This window comes from Pygocentrus nattereri, chromosome 13 (genome assembly GCF_015220715.1).
Source record: "Pygocentrus nattereri isolate fPygNat1 chromosome 13, fPygNat1.pri, whole genome shotgun sequence".
In the NCBI taxonomy this organism is placed as follows: Eukaryota; Metazoa; Chordata; class Actinopteri; order Characiformes; family Serrasalmidae; genus Pygocentrus; species Pygocentrus nattereri.
This window is the reverse complement of record NC_051223.1, coordinates 28,790,238-28,807,611: the sequence shown is the minus strand read 5'-3', so window position 1 is coordinate 28,807,611 and position 17,374 is coordinate 28,790,238. Positions and strand designations below refer to the sequence as shown.

General features: G+C 38.8%; 1 protein-coding gene across 1 annotated transcript in view; it reads right to left on the bottom strand.

The window, feature by feature from the left end:
- Nucleotides 1–2,767: 2,767 nt before the first annotated feature.
- The window catches only part of itgb3b (integrin beta 3b), a 28,585-nt gene continuing 13,978 nt past the window's right edge, over nt 2,768–17,374 (bottom strand). Inside the window, exons 10-15 of the mRNA XM_017702739.2 lie at nt 16,610–17,036; nt 11,163–11,385; nt 9,081–9,181; nt 8,875–8,994; nt 6,211–6,377; nt 2,768–4,499 (exon numbers count right to left, since the gene is read on the bottom strand). Coding sequence (XP_017558228.2) covers nt 4,431–4,499; nt 6,211–6,377; nt 8,875–8,994; nt 9,081–9,181; nt 11,163–11,385; nt 16,610–17,036 — 1,107 coding nt within the window. The 3' untranslated portion in view covers nt 2,768–4,430. The remainder of the gene's footprint in view (nt 4,500–6,210; nt 6,378–8,874; nt 8,995–9,080; nt 9,182–11,162; nt 11,386–16,609; nt 17,037–17,374) is intronic.

The following is a 17,374-nucleotide window of genomic DNA, read 5'->3' as shown; positions in this document are numbered from 1 at the left end:
TTGGACACCAAGCAACAGAAATGTCAAGTTCTGAATGCATTGTTTTTGTGATGTAACGACACCCAACTCTCTCTCTCTCTCTCTCTCTCTTTCTTCCCTCTCTCTCTCTCTCTCTAATCCACATATCCTTCTGGGCCTATCCCAGCAGTTATTGGGCAGAAGGCAGAGTACACCCTGGACAGACTGCCAGGTGCCAGTCCATTGCAGGGCAATACCCGCTGAATAGCAATTTAATCCACCCATTAACCCTGGAGTGTTTCAGCCTGAGTGGCTAATCAGAACACAACTGACCCATACTAGCCTTAAATGCACAGTAACAAAAACAGGTTGTTTAAAGAAGGGCTGCACAATATGGACATAAAATGCACAGTTGTTGGCACATTACAGCATGAGAAGTGATTGAATTATGATTAAAGTCATTATAATGAAATAACAGAAATCTAAAAAAAATAAGCTTTTCTTTTATGCATGCAAATTTAAATGCAAAATTACAAAAGCACAATTCTTGTTTGTGCAAAGTATAAAATAAATAAATACATAAATAAATAAATAGCTTACATTAAAACTGAAAACTGATAGAAAATTGTCTGTGCAGTATAAGGCTGTTAGAAAAACAGTCAGCATTTCCAGAATAGCTGTTTCTGTATAGGCCTACAGTAAACAATGGATTATGCTTTTCATTTTCATGTTTTATCATTTTATTTTACAGCACTTTATTTACTTTATTTTAATTCCCTTTATTTATACTCAAAGTGTTCTACTTGTTCTGTTTAAGACATTATTTCACACCAATGTAGCATTTCTTGACTTATTTATGCATAGCTAGTTCCTTAGGTGTTCTATAGATGGTGCTAGAGTGCAGAATTGCACAGGCACATTCTGCTTTTCCAGTAAGTGGAATCTACCAAAACCATATTGTCGGTCATCTCAGGCATGCTGTAAATTAAATGTTGTGATATTACAGTGTTATGGAACAGAAAAATAGCTATAGCCTTTTGCTTTTGATTTATTTAGCCTGAGTCCTTCAGAAAGCCATGCTGCACCATGGCCAAAACTAATATTAATACAATAGTATTAATACAACAATTTTATATTATTTTAATCAATATAACCATTATAACTATAGAAAAAGAGATTAGAATTTTATTCCCTATATTTTAGAATGGTCTATGTGTGTCTAACATTAATGTCACTGTAGCTGAATTACACTTGTGTCTAATATGCAAATATGTGATTTCAAAAATGTATGGTTGAGAGACGAATACTCTAAGTTCATGTTATGCCCACAAGATGACACCATCGCTCTTGAGAAGAGCAGGGTATCACACTGCTTTCAGTACTTCACCATATTACTGCACACACCATTATGTTTGTATTCATGCTGGTCTGTATTATCCTTACTTGATACAATCAATAACCACATTAAAATTACTTTACTTATTTTGTGCTTTAAAAGTATAAGGACAAAAATTATTCTGTAAACAGTAGAGAAATTCCTGAAAAAAATTCAGTGTGATGAAAACAAATTCCTTTGTTTTGCAAATTATATAACACATATACACATATTTCTGTAAATTAGTGGCTCACTTAACATGGAATATATGTAAATGAGCAGAACCGCAGAACCGGCCACTACATAAGATTATCCCAATGCAAACTGATATTTATCTACTCAAACCAGTAAATAGTGAGCAGTCATGGCTAAACTATACTAGTGGAAAGCTACTGACAAAAAGAGATAGAAAAAGGTAATATACAACCCCATTTCCAAAAAAGTTGTGGCGCTGTGAATGTAAATAAAAACAAAATGCTATGATGTGCAAATCATTTAAACCATATATTTAACTGAAAATGCTTCACAGACAACATATCAAATATTGAAACTAAGAAATTTTATTATTTTTTTGGAAATTATTTGCCCATTTTGAATTTAATGCCAGCAACATGTTTCAAAAAGTCAGGACGGGGGCAACAGAAGGCTGGTAAAGTTGTGTAATGCTTAAAAACACTTGTTGGTTAATTGGCAACAGGTTAGTAACATGATTTGGTATAAAAAAGCTTCCTAGTGAGGCTGAGTCTTTTAGAAGTAAAGATGGGGAGGGGTTCCCCATGCTGTGAAAGAGTCAAATAGTGCAATAATTCAAGAATAACATTTCTCAACATTAAATACAAAGAACTTTTCATCATCTACCATACATAATAACATTAAAAGATTCAGAGAATCTGGAGAAAACTAGGTATGCAAGGGACAAGACAAAAAAAACAGTATTTGCTGGCCATGGTCTTTGGGCCTTCAGACAGCACTGCATTAAAAACTGACATGATTCTGTAGTGGAAATCACTGCATGGGTTCAGGAACACTTCTGCAAAACACTTTCTATGAAAACAGTTCGGCACTACATCCACAATTAAACTAATTAAAACTCTTAAACGCAAAGAAGAAAACATATATAAACAGAATCTAGAATTGCTGCCACCTAGTCTGGGCCCGAGCTCATTCAAAATGGACTGTATTTGGAAATTATGGACAAAAGAAGAGGTGATGAAACACAGTGGTAAACATGCCCCCACCCAAATTTGTGTGTGTGTGTGTGTGTGTGTGTGTACAATTAAGATTTTGATTTTGATAGCGTAATGGAGCAGATGATTGAACACCATTTACCCGAAAGAGATCTTTTTTGGGTGTGGTGGTGGAATTCCCACTCTCAACTCAACCACCATTTTCTCTTTACAATCATTACAAACACCTTACAAAAGTGCAGTCCTCTCAGATTCAGTAATATTTATTCATCACATTTATCCATCAAGTTAGACTTTTGAGGTAACTGAGTCCTGTATATTATAATCACTGCAAAATCTATGTAAGTGATAAATAACAGTCCTTAAAATAAAATGCTTGCTCAAAACAATCAAATTAACAAATCAAACTGTAAATGAAATCAACCAAATCAGATAATTTGTCTTTTTCCATAACAATATAGTCTAATGATGGTCCTGAGTATCTTTTCATCTAATCCCATTTGGTATTAGAAAGACAGTGTAAGAGGTCAATTTCTTAAAATATGCTATTCATGCTACTGAAAACCAATTTACCATCTCATGAATGAAGATGCTGGCAAAATCAGATGTCACAAGGAAAATGAACAGCCTTTGAAAACTGGTTGAAGTTTTCAAGTTCACTTAAAATGCGCGCCTGTTCCTGTTAAAAATATATTGACTTTGTGACATTAAAATTGAGGGTGTGGAAGCAAAACAAACTGAGGCCTTCTGGACACTGGCTAGTAACATAAAGCAACAGTCATTTTGTACTGCTGACGCAGTGGAGTTTGCCTAAAATATTAGCAACATATGTATTTATATTTACAAAACAGTTAACATATAAAATACTAATGTCATGAATGATCTGTGACCTACTCTATTTGTAGCCAACAACATCATTTCTTAAAAAATTAGGCAATCATAAATGTATACATGAGGCTTTTGGTATATTTTTCGTAAAAGTCTAAAGCTGTCAAGATAATTGGAACAAGACAGAAGCTGGTAAAAAGGGGACTGAACAAATCTAAAATATTTTGTTGAACTCTAATTCAGCAGTATTTATTTGAGTTGAATAAAAGCAGTGTTCAACAATTTGAGGAAAATATTCATTTGTGATTTTTCTGAGCAATATTGCAATTTAAATGGATTGTTTTGTATAAATTAAGCTCCAGCCTTTTTTGACAGGAAAACCAGCATATCAGGTTTTTTGGGCTTGGGGCTACTTAATGTAGTACTGCACAAGCTCTGCATTATTAGGTTAAATTTCTCCACTTAAAGCTAGACAATATTGAATAATGTTGGATGTAATTAAAAATGCAGCTCTTGAAATCTGAAAACGGCACACTTTGATTAATTCAGCCCTTCTTGTAACCACACAAGTATATTTTTATGGTGAACTGATAAATTATTTTTACAGTGTAGATACAAACTTACATTGTGCAAAAATTAGAGGGTCAAACAAACAGTCCAGTGCAGTACTTTTACCACTGTCGCAGAAACAGTTAAAAAATTGCTCAAGCTTGCAGTATAAATGTATAACTCTAGACAGGAAACCAGACAAGGGCACTGAGGAAGAGGAAGAGTCATGGTGGTTAGCTATCTCCAAAGACACGGACATGAACACAAACAGTGAGGCTCTTAATACTCCACCCTATGACACTGTACATTTAATGAGTGCTTGCAAAACAAACTAATAATCAAAACATGTGATGATTAAACCCAAGATATTTCATTAAAACAGTGAATCATATTTACAGATAAAAATGTACATCCTTCAAATATAAAAGGCTAACATTATTTTTACAGCTGTAAGAAAATGTAACAGAGAAAAAAAGAAAAATGTGTCTGTGGTCCCGTCTCGCTGTCACTCCAGTGACTGTGGTGAAGGAGTGTTACTCCTTGCCTCGATAGGTGATGTTGGTGAAAGTGGTGGTGGCCCCTTTGTAGAGAGGATTGTGGCTCTAGAATGAAGACAAGGCAAAATGGAAAGCGTTATATCAAAGTGCACAAAAACTGACACTCATTTTTCAAGCATTTGTCCTTCATCCTTTCATCACCTCTTTAATTTCCTTCTTATTCAGAATTGACATGGTAGACTGTTCAGACTGGCTGAGAAATTGCAGTATTAAATTTGAATTTAATAATAACACGGATTTCATTTTGAGTTCAACATTGCATGTGAGTGGAATATTTAAATGCAAACATACAAATACATTTTACACATTACATCTTCATTTTTATTTTGAAATTAATATGCTCCTATAGGGCCAGCATGGTGGCACAGTGGGTAGAGCTGTCGGAAAGGAGGATCACGGTTCAATTCCTGGCCATGCGACCAGGGTCCTTTCTGTGTGGAGTTTGCATGTTTTCCTCTGGGTGCTCCAGTTTCTTCCCACAGTCCAAAGACATGCAGTCAGGCCAAATGGACACACTAAATTGCCCCTAGGTGTGACTGTGTCTGTCTGCCCTGCGATGGACTGGTGATCTGTTCAGGGCGTTTCCTGCCTTCTGCCCAATGACTGCTGGGGTAGGCTCCAGCTCCGCCCCCGTGACCCAGCAGTATAAGTGGATTAGAACGTCTGTGTGTGTGTATGTGTGTGTGTGTGTGTGTGTATGCTTCCACAGTACATACAGGCTGTTATAAGGCAAAATAGTCCCCAAAGAAAACTTTTTCCCTCCAAACATACAAAACTGTTCTACCTCTATTACATATAGGTCATTTTAATTTCTAAATAAATTTGTGTTAGACATCATGACTCTGGGTTCCTATCACCACTAAAGAAAAGAATTATGAGTTGGTATGTTACTCTGCAGTGTACCATTCCAGATTTACATTTATGGCATTGGCTGACGCTCTTATCCAGAGCGACTTACAATTTGATCATTTTTTTTTACACAGGTAGGCCAAGGTGGTGTTAGGAGTCTTGCCCAAGGACCCTTATTGGTATAGTGTAGGGTGCTGCCCTGGTCTGGGATTGAACCCCAGTCTACAGCGTAGAAGGCAAAGGTGTTAACCACTGCACTAGCCAACCACCAGATCAAACCACTAGAACCACCATGACTTTACGCCTCAATGAATTATGCTTTGAAAAATTGGTGGAATTCCCCATAATGCAAATCAAAGAGTTTGTATGTGTGCTTTTACTTCAGTAAGCAATTTGTCAGCTTCTGCTACCTCTGATAACCCTTTCATTTCTGTTTCTAAGCACTGCAAACTGAGTCTGTTGCAAGAAGAGTGTAGGAGGAGTCAAGAGTCCACATGTGGCTGGAATAACCTTGTGTGAGTGTGAGACTACAGACCGCGCCAGGAAAGCCTAATTAGCAAAGCATAATTTAAAGCAAAACGTGCCCTAGGGAACGGAGGCGTTCCTTTGTTCTGTAAGGAAAACAGCATGCCGCAGAGAAAATAAAATCTTCCTGCCCACATTTATGATTTACCCTGTGTCTTACCAGGCAACTTTCAAATAGCGATACCAGCTTTTACAATACAGTAAACAGGGGTGGATGTGGAAGCTTACGTGTGGTAGCACATTTGCTGAGCTTATATTTGCTATTTGTGGTTGGATGACACGTTTGCACATAAGACTCTAACTATAACAGGCGAATATGAGTAATTATGAGTTTAATGTGGCATGCGTCTATGTGCGTGTGTGGATGATGTGCCAGGCTCACCGTGTCCCACTTGGCTTTTGCTCGCTCCTCTTCAAACTTGGCGAACTCACGGCGGTCGTGGATTGTCACCAGCAGCTTCCAGATGAGCAAGGCAGCGAGACCCAGGAACAGTATAGCCCCAGCAACAGACAATAGCACCACCAGGATGTCAGGGCCTTTAGGGCAGTCTACACAGCAGGAGGTGTGTCAAACAAAAGCATCTGCACCAAAGTCTAAAGTCGTGACAGTTGTAGATTCTGCTCATAGACTCAGCACTTGAGACTAACATGGAAATGTACTCAAAACACAGAAATAAAGATTCAAATTCAGCAATAAGACCTTTTTTGTTCTGTCATTTTGCTTGAGACATTATACACTGAGACTGAAAGCATATTAGTCCATGTCCATGTGGATGTGTTTTCTAAGTACAGCCCTGTGTAAAAGTTTGTGAACCCCTGGTCAAATTACTTTATGCTGATTAAACTGAGCACACATTCTCTACAGAGAACACACTTCTGCACATTTTAAGACACAATTACTGTTTGCTGAATTGAACAGATTGGAAAAAATAAAACATAAAATGTGGCCTGTGTAAAAGTTATGTCACATTTTATATTTCATTTTCCCCCAATATGTTAAACTCAACAAATAAATAGAAACTCTGAGCTAAAATCTGCAGACAAATGAAATATTTAAGTGTGTTCCCTATACAAGATGTGCTATTTTCACTCAGTAAAGCAACAAATGTAAATTGACCAAGGCTGTTGAAACTTTTGCATATGACTACATTATTGATAGTGTATTTAAAAAAATGTTTATGGATAATGTTGAAAATGCCAAAGTGAACAGAGTATGATTTATATTCTATATGAGAGTGTGCATTTTTACAACTTTTTTGGGAGTAAGTATTAAATTATTGAAATATATTAAATTATATAAAAGCATATATCTCCAAAGTGGTACATTTTCAAGAGAAAAGCATTCTTTTAATGGAAATTGATGTAAAGAATTTAAATTCCAAGCAATTTTTGAGCATTTCTTTTGGTCCAATCAAATTTCCCATTAAATTTCCACACAATGCCAAATGGCAGACTCTCCTACCAAAAAATAGAGAGGGACAAGATTATGAACAATTATTCTCATAAAAGGTAAAGAAACCACAGGAAAATAAGAAACTTTATGTCTTAAATGTTCAAAAGTAAATGGCATGTATTTGTTATTTATGTCTATATATATGTTATATATGTTATTTATTTACCTATATATACATATAGGTAAACAGTCAAACTGTTAACAGTGATGTGGAGTGGCAAAAGACAGGACTTTCTCTCTGTATGAAGTAGGTCCACTACTCCCAACCAACAATAGCATCAAGTTTCCTTGATCATGATGCATAAAGCTGTTTTCACCTGCAGTCACAATTAATGTTTCTCACCTAAACACTAACTTCAACTGCATTTTCAATATAATGGAAAACTGAGTTTTCCTCAGCTAAACTTTCCAGACATACTGTTCACTATCCAGTCCAAATGGTCCATACAAGGAAACTAAACTAAAAATAGCCCGTTTTGAATTCATTGTTCCTGTGATGTCACAAAAACCAACACATTTAAATATATCTGTTGATTCAGCCTTCAGCTGTCTAGCTCCGCCCATTCGCATTTAAGTTATAAAGAATGTGTCAGCTAGTAATAAGATACAATACAGGGCAGCCAAAATGAATAGGGATCATTTTCATATGTAACAGTAACGTAAGCAGCCCATTGAATTCTAAGTATTACAGGGAGGTTGGAAAATTGTCATGTAAAAATGAATTTAGACTGTTTTTGTACATAAACACATACATATGCAATAAGTGGATCTCAGGGAGAAAAATAAACTACAAAAAATGTAGGATATGGGCCCTTAGGGTGAGTTTGTTGGTGACCATTAGCAGACATTGCATAGCGGCTTCTTTGGCCTCTGTATGACTTCAGTTATGACAACTTCAGTTTTACACTTTCTCTCATATGTACTGTCTATCCCTCTGTGCGTCTGCCACTTTATCCTTCCTGTCTGATTACATGTTATGCGTTGTGCCATGTCAGCGCGTTCCCCGGTAGCTTGGATGCTGATGTTTATTGCCTTGCTTTACTACATGGGCTCCTCTCTGTGCTCCAGGTCTGAGTGTTTCTGAGTACTTAATGAAGCCCATGTTCCACATGTGGGTCTGTTAAAGCAAAGGGTTAGACTCAACTCTCACTGCAGGCTCCAGCCATTACTGCCTTAACGACACACACTCTCACCATGGCCTCTTTAGGAAGCAGAAACACACACGCACACACAACCACTTGCCCTCCCCCCCCAAACACCATCAACTTGGGTGCACAGACGGGACCATAGCTCTTTAAAGAAAATTTCAGTCTGAACTAATAGTGGCTGCTGTAAACAGTGCTGCACAAATTAAATTGATCTGCTTTTATTCAGCCACAGATCAGCCAGCTACATGGAAGAAACTGTTCTCTCTGTTGGTGAAAAATCACTCTGCTAGTAAAATATCATATCACATTCAGTTACACACAAATGAGCGAATTCTTCTTTCGTGAGGTCGCACTGCAACACACTCTGCCGAAAAAACCTTGTCTTGCTTACGCTGAGTGTTTTGTGCTTGCTTAAGTACAGGTCTGACTGCGGGTGGAGCATTACCTGGCTCTTTTACCACAGACAGAACGGACTTCCCGCTGTTATCCTCATAGTACTGAAACCTCTGCACACAATCATCTTCATCTTTGTAGGTGCAGTTCACTGCATTCTTATCATTGGAAACTGTAGAACAGCACAGAAAAGGAAAACTGTAGTGTCTATTCGAAAGGCTTTCATGATTAGTGTTAGATCAGATCCACAAAACCTACCCAGATCATCAACCAGTTGAATTTCATCTCTGCAAATCCGAGCACAGGTTTCATCCTCAAAGAGCCTTCCACGCTTAAAATGCTTACACTCCACACAGTCCCTAATGAAATACATACCAAATACATATAGAAATACATACATATATTAAGACATATATACATTTTGTTAGCAATAATAAATAATAAAAGCATGCTGTACTTGTATATTTAATATTTCTCACTCTAAGCTCTTTGAAACAAGCAGAGAAATCCTCTTGAAGGGGTGGATCCTTAACATTTTGTGTTTGTAGAAGATTATTATGATTTGAATTTGATCTAAAGAGATGGTTGTACTTTATTACAACTTAATTGTTGTATCTTATATAAAATATTATTCAACAGTTAATTCCAGCCATGCAAGCAGATTGGATGAGAGGTGTTCTGGTGGTTGGGATAGTATAGCGGTTAACACCGCTGCCTTCTATACTGTAGACTGGGGTTCAATCCCCCACCAGGGCAAGCACCCTACACTATACCAATAAGAGTTCTTGGGCAAGACTCCTAACACCACCTTGTCCTACCTGTGTAAAATGATCAAATTGTAAGTCGCTCTGGATAAGAGCGTCAGCCAAATGCCGTAAATGTGTTCTAACTGTGCTGTTATTTCACCATAACATCACGTTTTTTTCACAAACACTGTATCACTCTGCTAAAACGCTGTTGCTATGCAGCGAGTTTGACAGCTATAGGAGCCATTTCAATCAAGCCATTTGAACATTTTTACTTCTTACTTTGTTCACAAAAAAGATACTTTTAAGATCACAATTGACCAAGAGCCGATTTGGTCAGACTCTGAAGTTGTGACTACACCACATTCCCAAACCGTCATCACCACTGAGCAGCTTTTCAGTCAGCAGCTGTGACAGAAGATCACCTAAACAGCCTGGAATCAGCCAGAAATTAACCGAATACCATTTGCCAAACGTGTAGTCTCATCTTCAGAGTCTGACCAAATCAGACTGAGCTACAAAACCGCCACAAGTGTAAGGAGCTGGAGAATAAACTGCCGGCTGTGCAGCGAGTGAGCGGAGTTTGTTACTCTGACGTAGCAACAAGCTGCTTGTTAAGGATCTATAATTTGCAGAAGGAACTGCTAACATTAAAACATATTAAACGCTGCGTTCACAGCCCAATTTATTTAGTTCTTACTTTATTTATTTAACTGTTGTATAAAAGCAATAGAACACTTGAGGTTGTGTGTTATTGCATATAACATCACGGCTGTGATGATCTATGGCAACCAAATCACAGCCGTGATGTTATTTCGCAATAACGCACTCCTTCTTGTGTTCTACTGCTTAAAAATATAATAATAGAACTATGGTGTCAGATGCCATTTCAATTTGCTAACAAACCTTACAAACTTACAAACCTGACATAGCTTTTTTTTTGCTTTTGCTAAAATTACATCAGAAGGAATCTTGCACAGCATTGTAGATACGTTGTAAACCAGACAGGCCTGTCACAATCACAACATTATAGCTGATGGTTAATTGTCATATGAATAATAGCAGAATAATAGCACTTTATTTAATCTCTTTGACCATTTAAGTACTGAATAAAGTTACCAAACCTGCTGATTAGGTATCTTAATTAGTACCAGTACTTGGTTGTACTAACATGAAACGATTTAATGCTCTGCTCATGTATGCATACTATCTACAATGTTAGCTACACAGCTAACAGACAAACATTACTTGGTGCTGCCTTCTACATTTTAATAATGATGCCACTCAATTAATGTGCTTACTGTTTCTTTTATTTACATTTATTTAAGTCAATGCACTTAATTTGCATAATAAGGTTGGGAATTCTGATGACTGGAGAATGATTGCGCTCAGCTTAAATAATCATGATCAACCCAAAATTATGTTATGCAATCATGCAATTCTATATAAATAACTGTACAATGTAAATCAATTGTACAGCAAAGTGGAAACAATAACTCACTAAGAACTCAGAGCTCAGTTTAATTTCAAGATTCAATGCTGAATAGTTAAACATCAGGTAATGTATAAAGGGCAAAGGTGGCTAGTGACTCACTTTTTCATTGTGCAGGCATCTGGGCAGGTGGGGCATTTATCACAGGTGGAGCCATAGGCCCCAGGCTGGGTGCACTCACAACTACCACACACGCACTGGCCACGGCCGCTACACAGCAAACCCATGCTGGACATGCAGGTGTCCGTGCGCGTGGAACAGTTACAGTTTTCACCCGACCAGTCTGGGTCACACTGGCAGAAACCACATGAGCATGTGCCATGACCTGTAAAAGGCAGCATGTAAGAGCACAGAATCAACAGGGGTGTGATCCAGGGAACGAACAAGCAGATTCTGAGAAGCTGAGGTAACAGATATCTTTGAAGTGTATCAAAGAAAGAGCTTTTTCTGCCAGAGGTAAATGCTGTAAAAGCCTCCTGTTGAAGATTTACTGATAGCCTTAGCTTCATCTAATACCCAGGGCGATTATGGACGAGCATGTTTTCTGTGAAAGCACACCATGTTTCGTTCTGTTTAGCTACAGGTTTGCCCATAAAAATACATCTAGTGAGGAGTGTGCATTCCACACATGCATGGAGACAAAGCTCATTTCCCAGTAGACCACTGAGGCTTGATGTAGTTTACAAAATGAAATCCCAGAGTTACTCCTTTCAGCTCTTGTCAGACTGCTTTAATCTCACTATATATCACATGGCCTCCTAAAAATAAAATCTGGCTGTTGTGGAATCTGTGGAATTTTATACAATTTGGAGAAGCCCAGTAATAAGCCCCTTTTTGATGCTTCACTTGAGGTAAATTCAACACTGAGATGTAATCCATGCATGAGCCTGTTAGTCCAAGTCAATGTAGACCAAGGGTGCCCAAATGTTTTGTCTTTGAAAAGGTTGAAAGGGTAGAGTATGTGGTGGGCTAAGATCCAAAAAGAACAACATGCAGTTAAAGAAGGTAGATAAACTGTACAAAAAAAGTGTAAACTTACAGTAATTTACTGGCAGAAATGTATTGTTTATATACAGCATTCATACTGTATGACAAAAGAAAAACAATACTGTGTGCAGCCCTGTATTTCTAACGTACAGCTCATATGTGCTCTAATATGAGCCCACAGCTGTCTGAGGACCCTCAGTTTTGTTATGTTATGTAGTACAACATGTAAAGATATAGGCATAAAGATATAACATAATGGGATGAACTAGTAAAACATAAAAGATCATCAAGGTTTTAATGCTAAAACATAAAATACAGTCAAGCTTTTATCTGCGGTAAGAATAACGTGTTAAAACAAATAACTCATGAGAAATGAACAGTGGAAGAAAAAAAAAATAAACAAAAACCACAAGGAATGCTGGGAAGCCCCACCCCCTCACTGCAATATTCAGAAATAGGCTGCCCAAGACTGTACAAAGTATTGGTCACCAACATGTTTTGCAAATAACAGCCAATTACTGTAAAATCCAACATTTGAATTTCTTTGACAAAACGAGCTTAACTTGTTTTGCCCAGGATTCACCATTCTTTACAGAAATGTATTATACACTGCTCAAAAAAATAAAGGGAACACTCAAATAACACATCCTAGATCTGAATGAATGAAATATTCTCACTGAATAACTTTGTTCTGTACAAAGTTGAATGTGCTGACAACAAAATCACACAAAAATCATTAATGGAAATCAAATTTATTAACCAATGGAGGCCTGGATTTGGAGTCACACACAAAATTAAAGTGGAAAAACACACTACAGGCTGATCCAACTTTGATGTAATGTCCTTAAAACAAGTCAAAATGAGGCTCAGTATTGTGTGTGGCCTCCACGTGCCTGTATGACCTCCCTACAATGCCTGTGCATGCTCCTGATGAGGTGGCAATTGGTCTCCTGAGGGATCTCCTCCCAGACCTGGACTAAAGCATCTGCCAATTCCTGGACAGTCTGTGGTGCAGTCTGTGTTGGTGGATGGAGCGAGACGTGATGTCCCAGATGTGCTCAATCGGATTCAGGTCTGGGGAACGGGTGGGCCAGTCCATACCTTCAATGCCTTCATATTGCAGGAACTGCTGAGACACTCCAGCCACATGAGGTCTAGCATTGTCCTGCATTAGGAGGAACCCAGGGCCAACCGCACCAGCATATGGTCCCACAAGGGGTCTGAGGATCTCATCTCGGTACCTAATGGCAGTCAGGCTACCTCTGGCGAGCATATGGAGGGCTGTGCAGCCCTCCAAAGAAATGCCACCCCACACTATTACTGACCCACTGCCAAACCTGTCATGCTGAAGGATGTTGCAGGCAGCAGATCGCTCTCCACGGCGTCTCCAGACTCTGTCACGTCTGTCACATGTGCTCAGTGTGAACCTGCTTTCATCTGTGAAGAGCACAGGGCGCCAGTGGCGAATTTGCCAATCCTGGTGTTCTCTGGCAAATGTCAAGCGTCCTGCACGGTGTTGGGCTGTGAGCACAACCCCCATCTGTGGACGACGGGCCCTCATACCATCCTCATGGAGTCGGTTTCTAACCGTTTGTGCAGACACATGCATATTTGTGGCCTGCTGGAGGTCATTTTGCAGGGCTCTGGCAGTGCTCCTCCTGTTCCTCCTTGCACAAAGGCGGAGGTAGCGGTCCTGCTGCTGGGTTGTTGCCCTCCTACGGCCTCCTCCACGTCTCCTGGTGTACTGGCCTGTCTCCTGGTAGGGCCTCCAGCCTCTGGACACTACGCTGGCAGACACAGCAAACCTTGCCACAGCTCGCATTGATGTGCCATCCTGGATGAGCTGCACTACCTGAGCCACTTGTGTGGGTTGTAGAATCCATCTCATGCTACCACGAGTGTGAAAGCACCACCAACATTCAAAAGTGAACAAAACATCAGCCAGAAAGCAGAAAGGTACTGAGAAGAGGTCTGTGGTCCCCACCTGCAGAACCACTCCTTTATTGAGTGTGTCTTGCTAATCGCCAATAATTCCACCTGTTGTCTATTCCATTTGCACAACAGCTGTGAAATTGACTGTCAATCAGTGTTGCTTCCTAAGTGGACAGTTTGATTTCACAGAAGTTTGAATTACTTGGAGTTATATTGTGTTGTTTAAGTGTTCCCTTTATTTTTTTGAGCAGTGTATTTAAGGAACACAGTAAATTACAGCCAAATGTCTGCAGAATTTTCTTTAGAGTGTAAGTTTAAAATTTAGTTTTTAGATATATACAGTATTACACTATGTTAGACCATAACATTAAACTATATTAAAAATACTTTTTAAAATACAAATTCAAAAGGAAAATAATATATAAAATATTATATTTTTGTCCCATTTAGTGAGGAAGTGGGTTAATTTAAATGTTATCACATGCCAACTTTGGCCCACAGGCCAGACTTTAGGCAACCCTGATTTGGACCTGATAGATGTTTTTAAGTGGCAGTAATGACAGTGTACTGTTTTTGAAAAGATTAATGTTTAGGATGATTGCACAAAACACGCAGATGAACAAAAATCCAGAAACAATAACGCTGAACACAATGGGCAGGCCCTCAGAGACTATAAAACCAGACTGTTCTCAAGGACAAACATCATACTGCCTATAATCACTCATCCCACAGAAGAAAATCCCCAATACAATTCCAGCTCCACCCGACCAGACACCACTCACCTCCCTTGCTGTGCCAGGCTATTTTAGTACTGTGACATCATCAGTGCATGACAATGCGGAAAGGCATTTGCGCAATAATCACCAGGCTTTAGGGAATATGGTAAGTAAGGCCTTATTTACTTACTGCTGAGTGGTAATAGTGCTAAGGCTGTTTGTAATGAAAACACAGTGAAACACTACGTTACTCCACCGAAACACAGACAACTCTATATTTAGAGCTACAGCAGAGCAGTTAATACCAGACAGGGATGTAAGGTGCAACACTGTGTTGTTTCTGCCCAGTGGCAGAGTGAGTGGTCACTGCTGAGAAGTTCTACTACAAGAATTTTTGGCCCATTCCTCCCTGAGTGAGCTCCAGTGCATATAACACAAACACTCACAGAGACCTGCCCATGTCTGACCTCATACAGCCACACAGAGCATGTTTATTTCAGAAAAACAGCCTGCATTTTATTGCATTAAGCCAAGATACATCCAGCATTTTTGTAAGTAATTTTTCCCGTATGAGGTCTTTAAGAAGAACAGCAGGGCACTGACCTACAGTGGCTCTGAGAAAAGGAGTCTGAGACTCCACAAACAGAAGAATGATGTGTCAGAAGCTGTCAAAAAGGGCGGACACAGGATTTCCACTGTGGCAGATGATGTTGAAAGGAGGATGATGGTATCCTGACTAGTCAAGATAAAATGCTTCTTCATCTAAAAAAATTACACTTTCATACAGGGAACAGACACCCATTTTTGTGTACCTTACCAAAATGAAAAATGGAACCATTACTATATCTTTGTCTGCTCACGTACTACAATGTTGCTGCAGTGGTTTTTGAGTGAGATTTCCCCATTGAATTCCTTAAATAGAGAGGGACCACCAGAGGGCCCAAAGTCCCTGTAGTTACTGAACAATAAGCCTTATCATTAGAGTGAATAGAATGGATTACTTTAACAACAGAAATGACTCATCAGATGAGGAGAACAACAAGCTAAACCTCAGCTTGGTTTCTTTTATCTATCTGAAAGGGTAACAAAACTACCCTCGTCTCTGTGATGAATATTTCTTTACTATTTATTAGCCAATAGATCCGAGGCTAATCTAGCAGTCAGAATTTGTGGTAAAATACTGCATTACAACAAAGAAACATTAGTTTTAAGCTGGAATGCCCCTTTAAGCACTGTTTGAGCTCGGTTACTTTAACCAAGCCAAATACATTTCTTTGTTATAGTTACCAACTATAACAAAGAAATGAATTAGACCAGTCAATGAATTAGACCAGTCAATGAATTAGACCAGTCAATGAATTAGACCAGTCATTTCATAGGGGATACAACATGTGGAATTTCCTCCAAATCAGTGCAGCTATCCAAAACTGAAAGACATTTTTCACTTGTCATTAAAATTAACACATGGTACAAACAGAAACTTCCAGCTAACGCAAGAGGTAAAGAGGCACTTTCAAGATATCCTCCTTCTAATTAGTCCTTCACCAAGAATACTGAAGCTTACAATAGATCGGTAGAGTGGATCTGTAGGCTGTATCAGTTTGTGCTTTATGTTTTAGCAGTGTATATAGTCTTCCTGCTGCCAAAAACAAATGTTGTTTGTCTGTTTGATTGAGTTAATACACTGCTGTGAGGCTAATTTGAACAGGCCTGCTATTACTGAGGAATCTACAAGTTACAGAAGGCCATTTGTTTTGCAATTATTACTTTCAGACTTCAGAAAACTGCTGACATTGCAGATTGCTTCTGAAAACTTTGGCCGTTGCATTACTTGAACCCACAATGTCATCAGTAATCACTTTTCCTGGTAAAACTAATGCAGCTTAATGAGAGTTGTATCATAACAGTTCTTACCTGAGCACAGCTCTCCTTTGTAGCGCAGACAACTGAAGTCATCACATTCACACCTCTTCCCCCACACCTTGCCGAAGTCGTTGTTGTGACACACACACTGGCCACACACACAGTCTCCGCGGCCACTACACACCACTTTGTTGGGCCCGCTGCATGTCCCCTGATCGCTGGAGCTGTAGTCTCCCTCTGCACACTCACACTTGGGGCCTAGCCGGCCTGGGTGACACAGGCAGATGCCACACTCGTAGGTGCCATTGCCGTGATGACACGCAGAACTGTTGGGCTCACTCTGAGCCTGGCACTTGCACTCACACTCAAAATTGACAGTGATCTGAAGCGCATCTTTGAAGCCCACAGGTTTGATGGTAAATGTCTTGCGCTTCTGTTTGGGGCAGCCCCTCGCACGGGCCTCAACACTGAAGGACACCTGTAAAAGGCTTACATCAGTGGTGTCCATTTCTGATCTCACAACAATTCAATTATGATCGAATCTGATTATTTTTAGCATTGCTCAGAATCATTGCTACAAATTCACGAAACACAAAAATACAAATGAATACTTTATTGGGATATAGACAATAAAAATGTTCAAAAAGTGAAATATTTCAGTAAAACTGTCAAAATTAAAATGAAAAGTGGGTGAAAGGAAAAGTAAAAAATAAAAATGGATGTACTTTTGAAAACATCCAGATAAGTGCCTCAGTCAATATACTAAAGCATTTTGCTTAAACTTAATTATAATTTAATTGTAATTATAATTGGTTT